Here is a 24,282-nt window from a genome sequence, read left to right as displayed (position 1 = left end):
ATAGTCAGGTGAAGCAGCAGGGAATGTTCAAAAGGAGAAAAGGAAATCACTCCTCCTGCTGCTTTTTCATTTGTCAAGGTTGCTAAAGATGGATCAGTGACAGCTTAACACCCTTGAACTACTCTGTCGTCAGTGCTATTTTTCTAGAAAAACGAGGTGCTGGAACTCACCACGAACACCTTCCTTGTTCTCTTAGAATGGCAATGGCACCTGAGAAATGCCGGAACTGAGTTGTGGTGAGTTCCAGCTGGGGGGACGGGGACCTGCCCATCATAAACACAATTAGGAGGTTAAATAATGTATAGTGCAATTCTATGCATGTTTACTTAGAGGTGTCAGGTGAGAGAAAAGCTGGAGCTGGGGCATATATATTTACATCCTACCTTTCTAGGCAAAATGCCCACTCTGTGTGGCTTACACAACAATATAACAATATAAAGCAGGGGTAGTTAATACAATACCATCAAACACAATACCATAAAATTTAGCAAAAGCAGAAGAGCAAAAATTATAATCAGAGGAAAATTAACCTTTAAAACAGTTGAAATAATATACAGTGGTATCATGGTTCTCAAACGCCTTGGTACTCAAACAATTTGGAACCTAAACACTGCAAACCCGGAACAAAGTGTTCTGGTTTGCGAACTTTTTTTCGGAAGTCGAACATGCTCTGTTTTGAGTGTTATGCTTCCGTTTTGAATGCCACACTTCCGTTTTGAGTGTTATGCTGAGGTCTGTCTGCTTTTGCTATTTATTTTGTGGTTCTGTTTTTGCAGCTCATTTTTGTTTTGTTTTTGTGACTGTGTGGAACCCAGTTCAGCTACTGACTGATTGTGCGACTGCAGTACATTGTTCATTGCTTTCATTTTATGGATCAATGGTCTTGTTAGATAGTAAAATTCATGTTAAATTGCTGTTTTAGGGGTTGTTTTTAAAAGTCTGGAACGGATTAATCCATTTTGCATTACTTTCTATGGGAAAGCACACCTTGGTTTTGAAACGCTTTGGTTTTGGAACGGACTTCCAGAATGGATTACCATTGTAGCTTTTATTGCAAGGCAATGAGGGGTCAACTGTAACTCTTTGGGGTTCTTGCTCCATAAACTGGATACCATGGTGGAAAAAGCTCTGTATATAAACGGGGGCACTTTTGGGATCTCTGTATCCCAAAAAAGTTTGTAGAAAATGGAGTGGCTAAAACAGGGATGCAGTTTTATATATATATCCTGGTGTATTTCTAGGGAGACTAGATAACGACGACATTGGTTATTTAATGAGCTTTCATTCTGATGTGTTTCTAGGGATGTTAAACAACCTAAACCTTGACCTTTCACCAAACAAGTGCTGTCCTGTGTGTTCCAGTGCAATTCCCCATCACTTTCCCTATTAAAGAAGTGGGTTTGTTGCACAAGACCTCTCCATCAGCTATAAAGCTGCAACCTGAATTAGTCCATATGTGCTTAAAACCCACTCCAAAATAGCACCAGTCTGGAAGCGCCCTGCAAAGCCATTTTTTAACGTTCCAACAAACAGAACTGAGAGATACATATAGAAAACAATGAATAAATAAATAAAAATTAATGTAGCTGGCACTGGGCATCACCCACCCCTTTCCCACCCCTACCCAAAAGTAGTAATGTTGAGAAAGAACTCTACCTCCCCCGCCCCATGCAAATTCCATAGCAAATGTAGCCCATTGTCCCATATTGCAGGTTGAAAGGAACTCTGGCTGGGAGAGATTGATTTATGTCAGCATAGCAGAGTATTGTACACTGAATACTCCAGGTCAGGCTCTAAGTCACTTATAACAAACTTGCAATGTTGGACCACTATCACAGTTTTGAATGAAGCTGAGTGTGTAGTTTACAGCCAGAATGCATTATTTTTCCATTGGTTTTATTCCCACATTGCAGGTTGGGGTGAGATACAGCAACCCTGCAGTGATTCATTGTTATAACAAGGAAAGGTAAGTAGGGATAAGTATTTGGCCCTGGCATTAACATTCCTCACCCTGCGGTGAAGTGTTAGCTAAGTTAGGACGCTCCTCTATTTATAGTCCTGATTTTAGGTTCCATTAGGTCTTCCATAAAGAAAATTTCCCTACTTTCTTCACGTGAGCCATATTATTGCTTGGTACTATCCTATGTGAATATTAAGAGGCAGCAAAGAATGTTGAGGATGGAAAGACCAGCAGATTAAAGGTGTGTTAAGCCATTCCTATAGGGACGCGGGTGGCGCTGTGGGTAAAAGCCTCAGCGCCTAGGGCTTGCCGATCGAAAGGTCGGCGGTTCGAATCCCCGCGGCGGGGTGCGCTCCCGCTGCTCGGTCCCAGCGCCTGCCAACCTAGCAGTTCGAAAGCACCCCTGGGTGCAAGTAGATAAATAGGGACCGCTTACTGACGGGAAGGTAAACAGCGTTTCCGTGTGTGGCTCTGGCTCGCCAGAGCAGCGATGTCACGCTGGCCACGTGACCCGGAAGTGTCTCCGGACAGCGCTGGCCCCCGGCCTCTTGAGTGAGATGGGCGCACAACCCCAGAGTCTGTCAAGACTGGCCCGTACGGGCAGGGGTACCTTTACCTTTACCTAAGCCATTCCTAGTTCATCTCTAGTCAAGATGTGAACATCTTTGCACAGAGTAAAAACATCCTCAACCTGGTCGACACTCTTGGATGTATACTCAAACAGAAACAAATCCAATGGAGCCAGGCTGATGGGAATAGTTTGGGGGCAAAGCGCTGTGAAACATTCTGGCTGGGAAGTGGGGAGAAACAACTTTGCTGTGCTCTAAAATTTCCCAGACATAGCTGGGATTTCCCCGTCAAAAATGGTGTCTGGGCGGAATTTTCGGCAGTCACTTGAAATGTCTTTTTTTTTTTTAGATTCTTCCGGGGGGGGGGAGCTTTTGTGCCCAGATTTTCACTTTTAGTATAGGGCACATTTTGGATAACATCAAGTGACCACAGGTTAAAAACCCAGCACTGGAAATGCACTGAGTGCATAGTAAAGGTAAAGGGACCCCTGACCATTAGGTCCAGTCACGGACAACTCTGGGGTTGCGGTGCTCATCTCGCTTTATTGGCTGAGGGAGCCGGCGTACAGCTTCCAGGTCATGTGGCCAGCATGACTAAGCTGCTTCTGGCGAACCAGAGCAGCGCAAGGAAACATTGTTTACCTTCCCACCGGAGCTGTACCTATTTATCTACTTGCACATCGTGCTTTCGAACTACTAGGTTGGCAGGAGCAGGCACCGAGCAATGGGAGCTCACGCCATCACTGGGATACGAACCGCCGACCTTCTGATCGGCAAGTCCTAGGCTGTGTGGTTTAGACCACAGCACCACCTGCGTCCCAAGTGCATAACAAACAGTAGTATAAACACAGCCAAAATAAGAAGGGGTACACAGACTTAACAGTTTCCAGTTCTGTTTTTCTGTTAACTCAATATATGTGCCTGAATACAGAAATGCTGGAGGTAGCTTCCAGGAGGTTCCCAGAGCATGGCTATCAGCTTCAACCATATATGTGCACCTACTGCCAATATAAGGAGGCAGCCACCAGTTTTTGAGCTTGCGTGAGCAGCTGCTTCCATAGTGTGCAAATTGCAGCTAAAAGGTTCACAACCATGTTCACTGGTGCTTTATCTACTAGCTGGGCCTCGAACTTTCTCATCATCAGAACTGATGCAGTGCTAACACTGAAAAGGGCCAAACCCAGGCCACTTGGAGATTCAGATAGAATTGTATTGGCCATGATGGGGGAATATGCAGACCTGTTTGGCCTCCTGCAACTTGTTATATTTGTAATTTCAAGGCAGCCCAACTCACTACAGCCCTTCTGCCCACTGCACTTGTTGATTTAGGTCACACTGAATCCTGCAGTATGAATACAGATACACCTGATGCACACCACCTGGTCAATGGCTCTGATAGCATCATAGGTCCTGGGCCACTCTGCCATGAATGCCAGTGGTCCATATGCCTTGACGCCAGAGAAACAGATGATCACATGTCTACATATTGTTGCACGCCACCACAATCTCTCAGTGACGCGAGATTCCAGGGGCTCCAGGAGCTAACCCAGGGTTTGTTTCCTTTTGGAATGAGGCACAGTGCAGACTGTGGTTTCTTTATAGGGTTTATATGTACATAGAACCTGAGCCTACAATGGATGGGTTTGCAGCATTAGCAACACTAGAGGGTTTTGTTTCTCCCATAGCTGCAGCCTTGAATTCAAACAGAAATCAAACATTGATCTGACACTCTCCCCAGCTTGCTGTTTTCCTTCTAGGTCACATCTCAACTCTGATTTTCCTTCTAACTAACCATCCATTTCCCATCTCACATACACCTCTTTCCTTTGTTACCTTTAATGGCCCATCACCCAGGCAATCACCTCACCAGGAAACTAGCTTGGCTTATATTATAACACTTGTGGGATCCAGGGGTTAGGAAGGTCTCTGCATACATCTTACTTTTTTACCTTACCCCCACCACAAAGCCATAATACTATCCTGGCCAAGAGATAGCACAATTGTTTTGATCAATGGCAGCTATATATTCAACTTTATGGTCTAGACACTATTGATTTTTCACATTTGGAAAATGGTAAGGGTATGGAGGGAAATAATATTGTATAGCTGCTTTAAGGAGGGAGGCAACTGAAAAGTGATGTTACCTGCTCTAGAAAACATTAGGACTGTGAAGCTGCAGAAACAGCCACTCTACAGTCCAGCCTGAGATTTTTATGTTCTGGTTTCAACAACCCTAAAAGATAAGTTATGGTAAATCAATTTAGAGATTACCAAAGGACAAAGGAAGATAGGGTTCAGATAGATGCCTTACACTTAAGACAAAAGCAGATGCCATTATTAGATTTCAAATTATGTTTCATTCAATGCTCAGTCCAGTTGACACAAATGGGGATACAGGCAACCCCCATTTATGTGGGCGGGGGGAGGATTACAAGAAATTGTGTATATTTGAAACACCATTGGAAAAGCCTGCAAAAACCTTGTTCTGCCCCCCACCCCACCCCTTTTCGTGATGTTTTTGGGTCACTTCCAGACGGTCAGGCACATATAGAACACGTGTAAAAGGGAGCTTGCTTGTACTATCTCAACCCATGATCAGCAAGTTAAGGTGCATTTTGCTTTTCAAAATGGGAAAGCATGTATTGTCTTAAATGGCTAGAAACTGACTTTATCATGTTCCTATGTCTAAAACAGGAAGATCATGCAGCATACATGTATTATAACAACTGGTGCTTGCAATTGCAATTGGTGGAATTCAGACAGAAGTTCAAAAACGAGATTTAGAAACAGCAGCTCCCCTGCTGTATATGCTATAGGCAGAGGGATATGTATGTAGCTTGCTTTTGTACAGCTAAAAATGGTTGCAAAGCAGCTTGATAAGCCTTGCAGATAACATTTATGCTCATACAGAGGTCAAGAAGCAGGAAACATGTGACATGCATTTAATCACTGACTATATTCAGAAGTATGTTAGTCATCCTTTTCCATGATAGGTTGACATCTTGCCATTATCTTTAGGGTATTAGCTCCTGCTCACATCATTGGCTAACCAGTAGCTAGACACGAAATATCCCAGATTCTCTTCACAAGGCCTCTGGTGGCTAAATTTAGAGCATCTCAGCAGCAGTCAGATAAGAGTGGAATGTCAGAGAAATTTCATTGACTTTCCCGATTCTAGAAAACACACTGAGAAGTGCAACACATTTGGAGAGCATTTGTCTTCAGTGAAGATACAGATGTTTTGTTCAGCAGTTATCTTGAAAGTATCATAAAAACAACACATAAATTGGGTTGTAAGATACCGTTGCATTCAATAACTTGACAATATTGGATGCTTTTTATGCAAAGGGAGTTGATACTTACTATGATGGGCAGCTGTCTATATACCAGTCAGGAACAGGCAACTCTGATAAAGGAAAATGGCTTAAGGTTTTCTTTTCCCCATCCATGTTTCATTCAAGGCAAGTTTATGTCAATGCATCCAGTGAAAGAAAAATGTGTTCTAATAAATTTTATACAACCAACGAAGAGACCTTCTTACTGTGAATGGAAATCATATTCATTCTCATTCATAGATAGATAGATAGATAGATAGATAGATAGATAGTTTGAGAACATTGAGACTCAATTATTATTCTCAGTAATAAGGTAGACCAGTATTCTCTTCTCCATATTGAAATAGAAAGATAAGAAATAGTTGGCCACCTAGCAAGCTCACACTTGAGGTGGTATTTGAAGGGAAGACTCCTTGTATCATTTACATTCTCAGCAACCATGCTAGTTATATGGCAAAACCAGGACATCAAATGCATTGATAACTGAAGGTAGCATGAATTTCTGCACAAACTCGCTGCTTAGATAACAGAACACAATAATTACAGCTGTTCTCCAGTTTTAGCCTTCCCCTCCCAACTTGCATACAACCTGAAGTTTTTCCTACCTGTGACGAGAGCCTCAGCTGTAGCCATGTGCATAAGAGTATTATCACTGATTGGCCATTTGTCAGATGACAGGACCAGGTTCTCGAGTCCTCCAATTTCTTTCAGTTCCCCTTGAATCTTTGCACCTAATGCATTATTCTCCCGCGTGAAATTTCGATAGCCCAGAGCATCTCCTACCCCTGCCAGCAACAGAGCAGCCTTAAATTTATCCATCATAAGGGGACTTCAATGCTTCTTCGGTTCTCAAAAACTGTCACTTGCTGTTTCTTTGTTCCTTTGCCTTCCAAGCTCAGGTCAAGCAACACTTTATATCGGAGCCATTGTGTCATTGCACAGAGCTGCCTGTATAAGGCAAGCCTTTCCTTTTCTGGCTTTGCAGATGCCACCACTTGTCCGACATCCAATGAAGGGATAGAAATTGTTAGTCCAAGAATTTTCTGACTTATTTTTAAGCTGCAAGCTCCCAAAGTGTGCAATGCACTAGTCCATGCAAGTAGCAAAAATCAAAAACCCTCCTAACAATCCTGGACAAAGCAAGCCAAGAAATATTTTGGCTATCCAGTTCAAGTAACTCTACACCTAGAAAAACACATGCTGTAATCAGGAGGTTTATTTTTACAGCTGTGCAAATGAGCATATTTTTCTTTGACTTTTGTAGTACTGTATTCAGTTACTTTTGGGGGGGGGGAACTGAGAAAAACACAAAACAAGGACAGTGATTAAAGACAGCAGAGGAAGAAGACCATATAGGTGAGAAGGAAGCTAGCAATAAAAAGAAGAAAATGGAAAGCCAATTCATCAATGAACTGAGCTGGCTTTAAGTTTGTTTGCTGCCCTGCAGCACACTCATAAATGTTTTATTGCAGTGAAACAACACTGGGCCATACAGAAGTCATTGAACAGTGTTTCCTTCCTAGTGCTCCTGCATGAGAATCACATTATGTACACACATAGTTAGGTTATTCTGAGGCAACTAGGTGTTCCCCAATGGATGCTTAGCTTTGGTTTCTATTTCCAGCATAATTCAAGGTTCTCTCTTATTAAAAAAAATCTCTGGCAGGATTCACACTTGAGCATGTAGGTAGGAAAATACTTTTACATTTTATCCACTGTGGGAAAATACAGAAGTGTAAACTTTGAACAACTTGATTTAAATAAAATGTGACACAAAATTTCACAGGCCTGTGAAGGAAAGGGGTAGTTCTGTAAGGCAACTCACAAGCTAACAAAAAGGTGCTACTCATTGCTAAAAGGAAAGGCCATCTTTTAATATTTTCTTCATTCCACCTCTGAGAATATAAAATTATTTCCTAATATAGTAATACAAAAACAGCTTTACAAGCCGAACAAGATGATGATCCATCGGTATTTTGGAAGATCCATATTTAAAAATATGAATTAGTTATGGCAACTGACCACTTCCTGTTTTAATTCCCTGAAGTGCATAGGGTTAGAAGAAAAAACCTGGCAGTTTTAACAAAGCATGGGTTACATTTGTGTAAGATTGTCCCAAAACATATTTTCAGAGATTACAGTAATCTTCATTCATACATTTTCTGCAGAGAATTTAGCACTCAAACCAAATTTTGGTATTACAAATTAAATGAACTTATTTCATCAGGTAGTAATATCTCTTTTGCCATCAAGATTGCTGTTACTCAGTTGCACAACTGTCATGCACATACTAGAGAGTCCAACTGACACTACTGATAAATCAGCTGGATTTGCTTTGAACACCTGGGTTCGGAGTAATTGTTTGTTATTGAGCAAGCCTTTTTCATTCCAGCTTATTTCCTGTTACATGTACTGGAAATTATAACTCAATTCAAAAGTTTGCTGTGATTTGAAAATAATATTGTTATATTGTGTTTTGTGCTTATTGCCTTTAATGTATAAATCCATCCCCCATTTTATGACTTGTTAATTATCATTTTTGGTGCACAATAACAAGTATTTTGTTGGCTCTGATGAATGGAGACAGTGCTATCAATCATCATTCTCTTCATTGGAGTTTTAACATTAGATGTTGCAGAAAATTATGCAGCGTATATTTAGGAATTTGGCCACCATTAATTAAAATCTTGTCCCTCGATCAACTCTGGGATCCCCATGAAGTTCCAGAATTCTCAATGTATCAGGGATATGTTAAATTTTGCAAATATTGTCCATCACACTAAACTGTATTAAGGACATATATCCTCAAAATATAAGAACAGGAAAACGTAAGGGTTGTGATAACCATCTGCATGCTCAAATACATTAAGCTGCAAGTTAAATTCTAATACAAACGATCAACATGCTGCTAAGATTTTCATGTTTAACCTGCAATACATGTCTGTATCCAATATCACATTTTAACTGTTTTAACACTTAGATTAAGAAGCGGTAGACAAATGTAACTGGTTATTAGAAAAAAGCAAGGGTTTAACATTTAAAGACAAAGCATTTCTATCCCACTGATCTTGCAAGGAGAGTTTCAAAGCTAGTGCAACCTGTTAGGGTCTTTTTTTTGCTGTAGATCACAGATAGCTAATCTGTGGCACTCCATATGGACTCTTAACAGCTATCAGCCTCAGGCAGCACGACCAAGACTCAAGGATGATGAGAATTCTAGTCCAGGAACATCTAGAGAGCCACAGATTAGGAAGGCCTGCTGTAGACCCCATCTGAAGACATTTATTGTCCAGATACATTTCTGGGCAAATGCATTAAGGTAGTTGAATGACCTTTTGAGAATACTGTACCTGGCTTTTTCACAGTTCCTAGCCTAACCACCTGGCTAGAAAAGTAAGAGATATCTAAAAGCTGTTATACTGGCATCTAGTGGTGAAATGAAAGATTCAGTTCATTACTGTTGTTTGTAGTTTCTATTTTTCTTACTGAAGTTTCACCTTAGCAGAACACAGCTGGTGATGTTAACCTAGTCTAAAAGTGAAATTGGTCACCTTGTACTACATAGCTTGACATTACCCTCTATTGGCTCTTTTGTAACTCAAAAGGAAGGCTTGTGAAATCCACCACTTTACATGCTTTCAACCTTATTAGATGCAACATGGGACCCAATTTAATTTATTTACTTTATTTATTGCAAACGTTCACCTTCCTCTGATTCTTTCTAGGATAACAAGTTACAATGAAGAGATGGGCTCCTGCAACTTCAACTGTCATACAGAAGAGGAAATTCAAGAAGGGAAATCATGCAGGCTGAGAAAGATATGTCTGCTGAAATCACTCCTTCTACATAGGAGGCACAACAGTCCTGTCTTCCTTTGCATCTATATTGTTTAAAAAATATAAAATGATGCTGGTACCATTTGTGGAACCCACTTTAGGTCAAGGCGCAATGCATTTCTCCGTCCTTAATCTATGAGTTGACAATCAATACACCTTGAGTTCTTGGCCATGATTTGGAAATCACTCAGTATCAGACTGCTGCATATATAACGACATAATCAAATGAACTTAAGCACTTTTTAAGTGACTTTGATTTCAGTGGGAGAATTAAGCATGTGTATGCCTTGCTTCCACTAATATCAGAGGAACTTAAAATGGTCTTGAGCCAGATCGTATACATAATATACTTAGAAAATTCAATAGGCAATCATGAAATATCAAATGATTCTTGAATGTTTCCTCTACATTCAAAATATTAACAGCCACAATACAGATACTTGGTTGCCTCGTTATTGATCAAGTACAAACAAATTCCCATAAGGTCAGTGTGGAATGAGGAAATCAAGCTTTTTAAAAAATGGTTCAGCTTGGCCTTTCCATAAATTTAGAATCTTGGCACCATGCTGAAGAGATGTGTCAATAAACATTTCACTGCATTCTTTCATCAGCTTTAACTTCATATAAAAATACCACATACCACATACTTTATTTAGGGATTTAATTTATATACCACAAATACTGCTTTTTAATATAAGTACAATATAATACAGTTGTAATTATGTAACTGCTGGTGTTCATGAACTGAATGGCATGCTGTGCTGTCAAAACTTTTACTAAAATGGCCTCTAGTTAAACTTCTCCAAAGTATAAAATCATGCAAAATCTACATCCTATATGATACAACCAGTACAATAATTGAAGCCAATATCCTACAAACAGCCTGGGCTATCTTCTGAATTTCTTCTTGCAGTGTCCATGAGTCAGCCATCATTTTCTTGAAGCAGAAGTAGTGATTCCTGTTTCGTCAGTGGCATCCCACCACGACTATCGAAACCAGTGACAGTGCGCACAGTTATTGGCCAAAATGTCTTCATTACCTGATGCAGTTCAGACTGCAAACTTATTAAGTCCACTGAGAAGAGTCTATGGTTAGGAAGCTTTACGTTTTCCTCCTGTGACTACTGGTCGTGCGTATTCCACAAAATCGTCTATTAGAACTGGCCATGCTCCTAAAAATAAAAAAAAGTTAAACAGCTTTGAGTCAAAACCTTTGAATGTTTAAAAAGCAATGCATTTATCTTTGCACACGTGTTCACAACTCAGATTTTATTCATATTAAATCTTCCAGAGGGAAGCCAAGTTGCATAGCCAAGCGCAAATTACAGAATGCTTCAGCTACATTTTAGGGTCAACATTATTTTGCAGTGCCCCCCCCCATACTTCACCTAGTGGACACACAGGGCGAATGTTTATGGACAGTATTACTTCAGCACCACTCCATTTAATTTTGAACATCTACATCAGTTACCTTCTTCGTCGTAGTTTGACATATCATCTGCAATCATATTTCCAAAGTCTAAAAGAAGATTCCAAGTATCTTTGGGGATTGATCTTTTATGATGCTCCTACACAAGAAAAATAAGCTGGTATAAACTATTTTTAGATTTTGTCACAAATTTTGAAAAATCTCAGATGGGCACAACATCTGAGTAAAAAGTCATAAGGTCAGCAAATCAATCCCAAACCTGGCTTGAGAGCAGCAGATCCACTGCTGCACCCAAAAGCCCTGCTGCTCATGCCAGAGATGGTGGAAGGGAGGGCATGTCTATATTCTCTTTTTTGCTTTGCCAGATCTGATGTGCCCAAGGACCAGGCCCCTTAGGGGATCCATGGGGCTTTGGATCGAGTGCATCTAAAGCTACTAATGCCTCTCTCACACTTATCAGGGTTTTCTGCTGCCAACCTCCAGAAGGAGCTTATCACCTGCTTGGAGAAAGCTGACATATTCACTGTGACAGAACCCCCGCCAGCAGCATTCTTTTCTGCCAGGACACCAACACACCATCCTGAACCCCCTTCTCCATTGGGGAGAGTAGGACTGAGCTCTAAGTTTGTTGCACTGTAAATGCTTAATATGCAAAGGTAAAGACTTCAGATGCCTCTATGGACTTCCAATATTGTACTTACCAATAAAAATTTATTCCAAAGATCTAGAAATTTAAATCTCCCTGATAAAACTAAATTCCAATATGCGATTGCCATTTCTAGATCTGAAATACATAAGCATAACATACAATATATAATCATATGAAAGATGCTGCGCTCTAAGCCAATATAGAATGAGTAATTTTTAAACCAAGATTTAAAAAAATTACCAATATAGGTTTAGAGAGATCCTTTGGTGATTCTACAGTAAAGCCTTGGTGTTTGTATGTGTGTGGTGCTAGTCCTAAACATGGAAGACTTGCTTTTAAAAACACCTTTTTTTTGTATTCATTGTTTACCACTTTAAGTTGAAAGAAGAAAATACCTCTGGCATAAGAACAAGGCAATACAACTCATTGAGGAGAAAAAGGTTGAAAGTTATTAACTTTTAGCAAAACACAGAATTATCCAGTACTAATTTCCAAATGTGATTTAACCTGTGACTCCGAGTGATTATACCAAAATAACGTGCGTGGCCAGGAGAATAACCTTGTTTGAACATCAATGATGTTTCAGTTTATGTAAGATGCAAAGGCAACAATTCTTCATTTATAATTCTTATAAACCAATCTTATGTATGTTTACTCAGAAAAATTTCCCATTGAACTTACTTCCTTACTTAAAGGTTTCTTAGATAGCAGTTTACTACTACTACTATTGCGGGCAGTGACCATTTTAGGTGTGTCTGATATGTGCGTGACAGCACAGATGTGCATTGCACCGAACCTGGAAGTGTCCCCAAAAGATTCTCAGGCAACCTTTCTCTGAAATTGTTTGCAGAGAGTAGTTGCAACGAAACAGCTGAAGATGAAAACTTGGGGAAGGGAACTGATTACAGAAAGAACATTGATTTTTATCTTCAACTTAAAAAAACCGCACAACATAACTCACCTAAACCTTTTTGTCCAGGGTTCTTAGCAAAGTTAAAGGTAAACTGATAAAAATCTTTAAACTTCATTGGATCCTTTAATTCTTGTTCCAGCCTTGGCAAAAGAGTTTTTAGCTTGTCTGTAGTATCACACCTGGTGAAAATATTACATTCTTTTTATAACAAAAAACCCTACAGTTTAAATACACCAACAAAAACATGACAAATATGCTCCCACTGTTCAAGATAAAATACATTCTTTATTAAAAGAGTGTAATCATCTTTATTAAAAAGTTTTTATATACAAGGCAAGGATCAGCATAAGACTAACTGGAATGATAATTTAAGATTTTAACAGAACTAGTGACTATGAATTATTCCACAATTCTTCATTAAAGTGCTGTGGCTGGGATGCAAAAAAACCTGCACAACTGCTTTATTTGTTTTCATTTTCACCCTGCCTCTAGGCCACAAAATACGCATTTAAAACAGCTAAAAATCAATAAAATGTTATTAAAACCATTTAAAAGCAGGACAGAACTACATGAACACCAATCAGCATTTACCATGGTAACATGAATATTGGATTGAAACATTTGTACAGGAAAAAAATGGCAGACAGAGGAATGTTTAAATATTCTCTTGAGCCTGCTAGTTGTCTCCAAGTCCACATTAGCATTCTGAGACAAATACTTGGTTAACTTTATATATTATTTTTACCACACATTTCATCATCATCATCATCACCTTGTATGCCACTTTTGAACAAAATTGTGCCCTGAGTAGTCTCCAATGTATCAAATGAGTGATAAGAAAAACAATTTTTTTAAAAACCCTATCAGGTAGAATCATAATGTTTATAAATAAATACCAAAATATTCATTCAACAATATATAAAAATATAAATAAAATAAGCTGACAGCTTAAAAACACAAACAGGAGGAATAATACCTAACATAGAAATAAAACAGTAGTACTTTACTACTATTTTCAGCGCAGGGAGACTCAAAGTGGCATATGAGATTAAAAATAAAACACAAAAACAACCCAGCAATTTAATACAGCAGCAGATAAAAAGCAACCAGCTATTCTCCACCTAAGCTATTTTTGGTGATGGTTAAGCTCAGCCTTCCTTGGCAAAGCCCAAGCAAAGGTTTGCTACAGCACTGATAAAAACTGATGTCAAATTGGCAACCCTCCTCCAGCAGGCTACTTGACTTAAGCCAGAATTTTTAGGTCCAATAGGACTAACTTAGCAGCATGAATGTCTAGTTGAAACAGCTCTACTAGGAACAATCAGCAATATACAAGTCTGGGGAAAGGCTACACCCAGAGCCTTCACCCCTTTGTCATCAGGCACTACAGACACCCTAGCTGTCCATGTGCAGAGATACTGTCTTCCAGCACCTCTAAAAGGTAAAAGGTATAGGACCCCTGACAGTTGTCCAGTCGCAGACAACTCTGGGGTTGCGGCGCTCATCTTGCTTTACAGGCCAAGGGAGCTGGCGTTTGTCCGCAGACAGTTTCTTCCGGGTCATGTGGTCAGCATGACTAAGCCACTTCTGGCGCAATGGAACACTGAAACCAGAGCAGCACACGGAAATGCCGTTTACCTTCTACTTGCACTTTTTTGGCGTGCTTTCAAACTGCTAGGTTGGCTACTTCCTCCTAATTCTTTCATTCATTTCTGCTTCATTCTTGCACCATGCATAGAAGATCTACTTCATGTATTATGATCCTGTATTTATTTTAACTCCTGTTTTAAATGTTAAATTCTACATCTGTGGGAAAGTGTGAGAACTCAAAAACCATTCAAGGTCTCACTGCCCCAGGGAAACAGAGGAAAATAAATTCAAGCAGGCCTTATGAAGAAAATATAAAATCTATTTACTGAACAAAACAAAAACATCAAATTTTGTCCATCTTGTGATAAACTAATTACATGGTTAAGAATGGGAGAATTTTTGACCTTTTTTGTCAACAAAGCCAAATGTATGTTTAGTGACTTCAAATGACATTTTAAAAAAACATTTGGTCATGTTTGAAAGCGGCAAGAGGACATTAGAATCATTGTAAGAAGATGAGGAGGATGAAAGCACATGCTAGTAAGCAAGTACTGAGAGAAGCATGTGCTACTGAGAAAGATGAACCTGAGAATTGTCATCTTAGACATTATGTGTTACATAACAGAAAAAAATGAACTGTTTTGCTCTGGTTCTGTGGAGGAGCCAATGGAGCAAGGCAGTTGTCACAGCACCATGGAGAGCTCCTAGTGAGCAATGTATTTCAAAAGGGGTTGAAAGTGAACTGGGACATTTGGGGCTTCTGTTTCCAGTCCACCTCTCCTAGGCTCTACCCTATTTTGGAAAACCATACAGAATCACAGAATTGTAAAGTTGGAAGGGACTCTGAAGAACATCTAGTCCAACTCCTTGCAATGCAAGATTCACAACATGAGGTTCCCTCATCCAAACTGAAACCATACAGGACCCTGCTTAGCTTTGCAAATGTGCTAGTATTTTTATTGCTTCACCACTAAAGAACAAACTCTTAAATGGGTCAAACCTCTAGCTGGAGGTCTTCTGTGTTCCACGACACTTCAACTGAATCCAAAAGAGCCATAAATATGGTCTTAACTGAAGGGAACAGACCAGAAGGACTGGGGAACGAAATTGTCCCTACTAGGAAAAGCTCCAACTCTAGAAATTCACATCCATCTAATGAAACCATGTGCATGGCTAAGAGCATCTTTGGGTAGTTTTTACTAGGACAGTTCCCATAGGGAACTAGGAAAGCCAATGTTCGATTTTAAAAGTGTCTACAGTTAGCTATAGGAGATTGAGGGGCAAATGAATGCTATGCAGAAAGCTCTGGATACATGCACAGTTTGTTTGATAACAAATTGCTTCTTTGGACCACAACTCAGGTTAGGTAAAGGTAAAGGTACCCCTGCCCGTACGGGCCAGTCTTGACAGACTCTAGGGTTGTGCGCCCATCTCACTCAAGAGGCCGGGGGCCAGCGCTGTCCGGAGATACTTCCGGGTCACGTGGCCAGCGTGACATCGCTGCTCTGGCGAGCCAGAGCCGCACACGAAAACGCCGTTTACCTTCCCGCTAGTAAGCGGTCCCTATTTATCTACTTGCACCCAGAGGTGCTTTCAAACTGCTAGGTTGGCAGGCGCTGGGACCGAGCAACGGGAGCGCATCCCGCCGCGGGGATTCGAACCGCCGATCTTTCGATCGGCAAGCCCTAGGCGCTGAGGCTTTTACCCACAGCGCCACCCGCGTCCCGTTCACAACTCAGGTTATATGTGTATAAATAAGACATGTGTGATTAAATAATACAATTGTTCAGTATGCACATCTTTGAAATATTTCAGAAAGTTACTTTTGGTCTACTAAGAACATTTTGAAGCCCTATTAAAGAAAGGCATACTCACCCCAGTTCTGTCATGCCATCTACAAATTCTTTTTTGCTGAATTCACACTGCGTGGCTGCCCTAAATTTCCATGCTATGACCAAAACACTGATACTAGCAGGGTCCAAGCTTAAATCATCACAAAACTGTTGAATCCCATCAATGCCAATTTTATTCTCATCTTGCGGATCTGTATACAGTATAGGGGAGGAAAGAATGTTATATTTTTTCATGAAGAATCACAGTTCAAATAATTGCAGCTCTTTAACCATCAGAAAACATCCTGCTATTCCATTTTTCACAAAACCGAGGGGGCCGGGGCTCATGCACACCATGGGGCGTGGTGACGTTGCACGGCCACGGCCCCCTCAATCATGAGGGCAGAGCAGAGCACCTGCCTAGATCTGCAATCCACAAAGTTTTTAAGTTAAAGCACTTGAAGCCAAGTGGTCAAAAACATTAAATCCAAGTACTCTAGCTTAACCCACCTACAGATGCGGCTGTAAACACACAGCTTTAATCCAAGAAACTTCCAGACATACTTCTGTTTTCTGTGTCTGATATGAAAGCAATTTCAAACTTTAAAGAAGCTCACTCCTGTTGTCTTCTTTACACTTAAATGTTTCATATGACAGAATGGAATTACATGAAGTTACAAAATTCAACTGGGTTGTGAATCTAAACCAGGTATCCTCCATCTGAACAACATGATGTCCTCCAGACATTGTTTTACTAGGACTCTCATAATCCCTGGCCTGTCTGGAACTGATGGGAGTTGTAATACAACAGCTAGAGGGCACTACATTTTTTTCTATCCAATCTAAACTACACACCTTAACCTTACTAACCAACAAGACCATCCTCTCTGATTTTCTTTAAAATTGAGTTCCAAAATTTAAATAAATAGTATGTCAACATTTTATAGAACAGTATATGTTGAAATTTCAAAGAAAGACAGTCTTACTTTTAAAATTCCAACTGAAGAGTTGTAATGATATTTAAAATAGACCTTTGTACTGGATGTGTTTCACATCTCCATAAATCTCTTAAGGGCTTGAAAAACAGATGATTGCTGTAAGAGGTTATTAGACAATCATACACACAAGAACAGATTTTCTAACTTAAATTCTATGGACCACTCTAGTCTTTCATTCATCTCTCTGAGAGCCTGCTTTTGAAGCAGTTAACTACAGGTGCAAATGAAATGTCCTCTTCAAGTCTGCTTCTGTTTAAAAGTCCCTATAATACTAATAAAGGACAATAAGCTACCTTGAGCTCTCCAATTTTCTGTATATGCTTAGTGGAAATGTGATCTACAACTCTGCCATTTGTGACATAGTGGTGTTTTTTTACAAGTAAAACTAATAACGTCTTTCAGACACCAACATATTATTATAACACATTTCATTGGAGCTGTCAGCTGATTAAAGTATTTTGGTTTGTTAACAATCTGTCTTTTAACCAATTGCTTAAGTAAATTTGCATATTACCCAAACATCAGTACGTTCTGAGATAAAGTTTAGCAAATGATTGCTTACTGAAGACTGAGTAAGCTACCAAGCAATTTAGAAGACCTTATTCAATCTCTTACAATAGTACAATAGAAGCGTTAACACCAGACATTTAAATCCCAAAATCCTGGAAATTGTAGTTTGTTACAGGGGCTGAGAGTTGTTAGACCTCTATTCCCTTCTCAGAACTAAAATTCCCAGAGTTCCATGGGAAGAGGGATTGAGTGCTGTTCCTCTGCTAAGAGCGAGGTTTAACAATCAGATTGCATCCATAGTACTGGGGGACACTATTAAACTTTAAAGCACAAGCACTGATAAACATTACACTGAAAGTGGCACGGATTCAAGGCTGGGTGAAAAATCTTACAGATTTGAACCTCCAAAGGACAGTGACTGATTTATTTTTATTTTTTAAAAAGCTTTATAGGGACAAACCTATGGCAAGATGTGCCACTCATGATACAGATCTCCTGTTCAGTCCGGTTGAGATGGCATAAAGTCCCCAACCCTGGTTCAGTCAAGATACACTGGTGTACCTTGCACATCCCAGCTCAGCCAGTTGACCTATGGCTGGTAAATGTCCCCCAAAAGGGGAGTTATGGGGCTAAGCTCACTGAAGTGCAGCAGGAGCAGGAATGAGGGAGCAATGCAGCCATGATCTCCTCTGGAGCTTGCACACTGGGCCATGTTTTAGCTTTGTATTACTTGTGAAAGAGAGCACAGAATATAAATCCAAGCAAATAGAAATATAAATAATTCAACAGTGATGGTCTCACATATAACTGCAAAAAATTAAGTATGTTTTCACTCCTTCACCGGATACTAAGCCTTTTTAAGAAATTCATATTGTTCTACCTCCCAATTTGTGATGAACATAACATACAGGCAAAGACCAATTTGCATGCATCCAATTGATATGCGACTGCATGCACTGCATCAACCCGGAAAACAGAATGAACCGGGGTGTAACGTGCTTATGTGAACTCTGCCATTGTGCACGATTACCCAGAATGCAACACCCATGTAAATTGGGGGTTGCCTGTACAATAATAAAATACAGACAACCCCAAGTGTGCACGGGGGTTGTGTTCTGGGTGATCACGCATGTTAGCAGAGTGCACATAAGCCCCACCCCTACTTTCAAAGGAGTTGTTGGAATCTGTCCTTCTCAAGAGACAATGGAGTGCAACTCCAAGGGTGGAGTCAAACCACTGTGCTAACAGCACCGGTGACTTCCCCAGGGTGCAAGCCTGAGCAGTGTGTATGGAGGCCCTGGGCTGCCCAGATGACAGCACCCCCTCAGCTTCGCTGATGTGGTTCAAAGGGAAGCGGAGCAATACATTTGGCAACAGCCTGGCTGCAGGAGTTGCCCGAAGGAGGTGTGCAAGATGCCATCTAACCATTTTAGGGACTCTGCTCTGGATCTGAGTAGGGTTTGCTCCTTAGCTTTTTCTTCTCTTGAAGATATTTTGCAAGGCAGCCGAGGTTTAGGATCAGCTTTCTTCTAGATGGGCTACCTTCCCAGGTTCACAAGTCCCATCTGCCTCTCACTTCCCTCCAGCATGGGTAGGCAAAATAAGGCCCGGGGGCCAGATCCAGCCCAATTGCCTTCTAAATCCGGCCAGTGAACGGTCCGGGAATCAGTGTGTTTTTACATGAGTAGAATGTTTGCTTTTATTCAAAATGCATCTCTGGGTTATTTGTGGGGCATAGGAATTCGTTCATCCCCCCAAAAAAATCTAGTCCGGCCCCCCCACAAGGTCTGAGGGACAGTGGACTGGCCCCCTGCTGAAAATGTTTGCTGACCCCTGCTCTATAGCATGTGCAGAATCTGCCTTCTTGACCAGTGGACCCAATATTGTCTTGTCCGTTCAATCCACCAGAGCCTGTCTTCCTATGCAACGGAAGTCCCTAACTCACCAGGGGTTTGAGACCCATCGGCTACCCTCACCTGTTTTCAAAGGAGTATACACTTATATAACCATCAACATAGGCATTCCAATGTGAATGAGAATGCACATTAGAACACACGTTCTATGGAAAACAATGCAGGGAGTATAAACAGCACCTCCATTCTTACGCCCATAACACCAGCAAGTGATTGACAATAGAAACTGGATCAGGGTGATGCAATTTAATTATAAAAAGTCTTCAGTTCATGTGTAATGAATCAGATACTACAAGATCCACACAGTCCGTAGTGGCTGACAGGGTAGTGTGGGTGGGGCTGCACTGCGCTCCCACTTTCCCAACTTGCTCTGCACCATGAGGGTGCAGAATTGGGATCATTGGATTGACCCTGCAGCTGCACCCAAAAGGTGCTGATTATCTCACTACATTACCCCTCCCACCCTTGGTAACCAGCAATGACCTGTGGCACTGGGAAAGCCAGAGAGCAACACAGCCCTACCCATATGACCCTGCTAGCTACAGCTATATATAGCACTTAATATACTGCTAGTACATCTCACACATACAAATTTAAGCGGCTAGATTGCTTTTCCTTAGCACGCATGCTGGATTTGCACTTACAGTGTTTTCAATTTTAAAATAGAATTATGTCATATTGAATGGCAAAGATAAAGCAGGGGGAGAGAGCTTTATACTTGGAGGTTGTATTACAGTAGTATATACAGAGATCATTAGAGCAGACTTCTACATTCACATTTAGTTTACAGCCTGATAGTATGCATGTTTACCCAGAACCAAATGCACTGAATTCAATGGGTGTTGCTTCCAAGTAGATATGTTCAGGATTACAGATACCCCAAAGATTTAGGCAAAAGCTGAAACCAAGTCCAAATAAAATAATGAAAAAATAAACCTTACCTTTGTACCTGTTATACAATTGTTCTAATTTCTTTCTGTCTATTGAAATTTTCATGGATTCTTTGTAGTACAAGTCTGGGTTCTGGAAGTAGTTGTCTGTTGCCACTTCTAGTTTCCACTCATTCTGCATTAAACAGTATATAGCAGTCCTTTCACCAGCCTGGGTAACTGCCATAAACTGGCGGACCTTGTCCTTCTGAGACGATTTAAGTTTATGCTTTGGGATGCAAAAGAAGCAGGAAAGCCAATGAAGCTAATCCAGTCGTTTGTTTCAGAATTCTACTATAACTGCCTATCTTTTAAAAGGGTTTACTTCTCTTGTTGGGTAACAAATTTCACTCCAGAATAACCCAAAGAAATCCTTGTTCTTCTGTAGTTAAAGACAGCACTCTCTTCTGAAAACTGAAATGACAGCATCTATATGTACATTTTTAACAAACAAACAGAATTCTGAGTGCAATTCATTTCAGTCTTAGCATTACAATTCTAGATACATCAGCTTTCCTCATTAGAATATCCAGTTTTATCTACACAGTAGCTATTCATTAAGGGCGCCAAATCTTTAGTCAAGTAACTTTTAAGTAGTGGTGTTATGATAAACCTAAGAACAAAACTGTGCCCTTATAAAGCATGAAACGACATGTAATTACACTACCATATATTCAAGGGTCTAAAAACACTGAAGATACAATCCTTTACACATTTACTTGGGAGTTAAGTTCCATTAAAATGAATGAGCTACTTGAAAGCAAACATGCATAGGATTGCACTTAGTTGCAATATCAGTGGAGATACATAATCATGATAAAAATCAGAAGCCGGCATTCTAAAAGTATTGTTTCAGGTTAGAAACCAAAATAAATAATAAATAAATGTGTCATCCAAAAACACAGTAACATGAAGTCACTTTAACAGTACATTCCTATTGCATTCATGTTTCATTTGCATTTCTTTACTGCCAGTACAGTCTTGAAATATCTCTCAGTAAGATGAACACAGTTGTGATATTTTGTGTCACCATTCACGATGGCATTTTCTTTATAAAATCCTCTTAGCATATGAAACTGCATGACCAAAACTACAGCAAGACTTCTCTCCTATTCTAAAGAAGCCCCGTGTAAAAAAATGTTTGTGAAAGAGTCCTGAGAACCACCACATTGGAAAATAAATCCAAGTAAAACATGGCTCCTGTATCCTTACTTGCCAGCCAATTTCAAGATCCAGGAATTCAAGGTTTTATCACTGAAGTAAAGAGAGGCTTGCTTGTTTTGATTCATCATTCACTTTTGGGGATAATGTGAGAAGTTGAGCTTTCACAGGCAAGAATAATGAATAAAATATAAATAAATAAATAGATAAGCAAGCAAGCAAGCAAGCAAGCAAGCAAACAGTTTACTGAACTTCCTGAATCAGGGTTTCTATTTTATTTTTTTAAAATACATTTATTCTGATTCTATTTTGAGATCCTCATTTAAACTCGGCTTCCTCTCCAAATAAACCACTCATTATCATACCTAGCAGGAGACAAATGAGGGGAAATTGAGCGATGCCAGATCCTAACGGAGTGTGTGTGGGAACGATTTGGTCTTAGAAGCGCAAAAGGACGGAGGGAAGAGCACCTTAGCGCCTCACGGGCAACTCATTCACCTGCGGCTCCTTGCCCCCCCCCCCCGCGGGACAGCTCACCCCGGCCTATATCCCTCCCTATAAAAATCCCCTCTCCCCAGAGCTGCTCACAGAACAGGTCGAGGAAGTGCGGGTGGGAAGTATAGCTCTGGGGGCCGGTCTGTAAGAAGCGGGACAAAATCGGTGTGTGTGTGTGAGAGAGAGAGAGAGAGAGAGGGAGAGAGGTCGTCAGGCTGCTGCACCCTGCCAGCTTCTCCCCTGACCAAAAAAGGGAAAGGTACGTGGTGGAGTTAGTGGTGGTGAGAGCCCGTCAGCCAGCCAGCCGTGGTGGCAGTAAGTACTGTAGCTGCTGCGGTGCTTCTGCTACTAGCTTCTCCCCCAAGAATCCCATTACACGCACGCACGCACGCACAAAAGAACAACCTCCCTTTCATTCACACGAGACGCACACCCGTGTGTCCGGGTTAGTGTTACAGGATCGCCTCGGGGCATGGAGAGCTTCAATGACGGGGAAGGAGAGAGGGGGGAGAGAGGAAGGCAGACAGGGTTAAGTCTCAAAAGAGCCTTTGCCGCCCCCTCTCCAAAAAAAAAAAGCCGGCCGCCTCGTGACCTTCCTTGACTGAGGCGCCAGCAGACGGGAGAGACCTAAAGGGGAAAGAGAGCAAGGTCGCTCGCTGCGCTGCACTTTGCCCTCAGGCGGCAGCCCGGCGGGAGGAGCTTTTATCCCGCTGCTTCCTCCTCCAGCTCGCGGAAGCGGGAAGGGGGGGGCGCTGTTATTAAACAACCGGTGCAGTTTTTCCTCTCTCCTCTCCCCCCCCCCCCGCGCGCAACCTACCATTTTATCAGCGGCGCTTTCAACCAACTTCACTATCCAGCGCCAGCGCTGCTGCTGCCGCCGCCGCCGCTACGGCGTCCTCCTGCGCACGCGCGTACCGGGCCGCCTCCCCCCCACCGCTCCCTCACGACCCTCAACCGCCTGCCATCGCCTAGGATCTTCTTCGGAAACTCCCGCCCCCGAGTTGTGTTCTTTCCCGCGGTACCAATGCTAAAAGGTGCGACGCTACCGCGCCCGTGAGGTAGCGCTGGGGGGGAATCATGCAAGGCCCGACAAGAGCGAGAAGGGGAAGGAGGAACTACGTTACCCATGGTGCACTCCGCTCTCAACCGGCTGCTGCCATAGATGTGTAATAGTAGACTCGTGCGTAGCGTCTCACTTCTGGGCTAACTTTTTTGTTTGCTTGCTTCGAGCGTCACAAGAGGGACAAAAAACTGGAGAAACTCGAGATTCCTCGTCCCCTGTAACTGGGCAACAGCAAGCCCTCTACAAAGGATTTATTTTCTTTTTAGAGCTGGTCTTGCCATTTTTAAAAAAGTTATTAACCATTTTAAAGTGAGCAATGCACTCGTATGCAGCTTGTTGAAGCACAAGACTTCTGCACGCAGTTCAGTGCTGGATTTGGGCTGAGAGGAGATCTAAGGTGGGGACTTTTTTTTTTTTTTGCCGTAACCTGGAAAGATGCAGCCTCCCTTTTTAACTTGCAGTATTATAGATGGGGATGCTGAAGCCAGTTTGCATTACAGCCTCAAAAATATCCCTCGTACAAAAACACCATGTTGCAAGAAGGTAATCCCGCCCTCAGATCAGTTCAGCGCAGAACTGCATGTAGAAGCACAGATTTGAAGGCAGGATACGACGGCTGTTTTGGTACAGTCAATGCAATTCTAAGCATTCCCACCCACATTTCCCACACAAAATAAGAGCCGAGTCGAAAATAACATGCCCTTTGCTGTTACCTTCTGTTTCTGGCTAGGCATACTGCTGCTCAGGAGCAGCTATACCCAAATACTGCCTTTCCCCATTGTTTTTCTACCGACGACTTCCCCTTCCGTCATATAGTGAAGCTGCAAAAAAGAGCGTCAAAGGAAACCAGGAAGTCCCACCTCCATTCTATTGTAGCTCTATAAATATCTAACCTCTATGGCCGAAGCGAGCTTGGGAGGGGTGGAGTGGGAATTCTATACTTCCCACAATGCACCGCAACGGAGGCGGTTGCGATTACTGTGCTCCTCTCTATATATACTGTACATGTACATTATAAAGTTTATAAACAATCCCGTTCACTACATTTCCCACAGTCCACTAGGAGGACTACATTTCCCACAAGGCGTTAAAAAAAGAA

The 24,282-nt window shown here is 41.4% G+C and overlaps 2 protein-coding genes and 1 long non-coding RNA gene across 13 annotated transcripts in view; 1 reads left to right on the top strand and 2 right to left on the bottom strand.

The window, feature by feature from the left end:
- Positions 1-6,969, bottom strand: part of ADPRHL1 (ADP-ribosylhydrolase like 1) — a 39,197-nt gene extending 32,228 nt beyond the window's left edge. The window contains exon 1 of one of the 4 annotated variants that reach the window (XM_077927651.1): positions 6,470-6,969. In XM_077927651.1, coding sequence (XP_077783777.1) covers positions 6,470-6,686 — 217 coding nt within the window. In that variant the 5' untranslated portion in view covers positions 6,687-6,969. The remainder of the gene's footprint in view (positions 1-6,469) is intronic. The other 3 variants (XM_028728047.2, XM_077927652.1, XM_028728056.2) reach the window with 3 other exon arrangements.
- On the top strand, positions 1,229-11,270 carry LOC144327547 (uncharacterized). The gene is made up of 3 exons (XR_013392671.1): positions 1,229-1,785; positions 1,914-1,966; positions 9,590-11,270. It is a non-coding gene; the product is annotated as an uncharacterized LOC144327547 (long non-coding RNA).
- Positions 10,349-24,047, bottom strand: DCUN1D2 (defective in cullin neddylation 1 domain containing 2). Of its 8 annotated transcripts, none has more exons than XM_028728070.2 (7): positions 23,897-24,047; positions 20,477-20,878; positions 16,158-16,326; positions 12,741-12,871; positions 11,832-11,914; positions 11,173-11,269; positions 10,349-10,873 (listed from the first exon to the last, which is right to left on the bottom strand). In XM_028728070.2, the coding sequence occupies exons 2-7, from the start codon at positions 20,649-20,651 to the stop codon at positions 10,794-10,796; spliced, it is 735 nt and encodes a 244-aa protein (XP_028583903.1). In that variant the 5' UTR covers positions 20,652-20,878; positions 23,897-24,047; the 3' UTR covers positions 10,349-10,793. The 8 variants fall into 8 exon arrangements, with proteins under 8 accessions (XP_028583903.1, XP_028583900.1, XP_028583904.1 ...); XM_028728067.2 differs by having other exon boundaries at positions 20,477-20,693; XM_028728071.2 differs by having other exon boundaries at positions 20,477-20,893; positions 23,897-24,042.
- Between the last annotated feature and the right edge of the window lie 235 nt (positions 24,048-24,282).

The sequence above is a fragment of the Podarcis muralis genome, chromosome 4 (assembly GCF_964188315.1).
Source record: "Podarcis muralis chromosome 4, rPodMur119.hap1.1, whole genome shotgun sequence".
NCBI lineage: Eukaryota > Metazoa > Chordata > Lepidosauria > Squamata > Lacertidae > Podarcis > Podarcis muralis.
The sequence above is the reverse complement of the archived record's forward strand: the minus strand, read 5'-3'. Positions and strand labels throughout refer to the sequence as shown.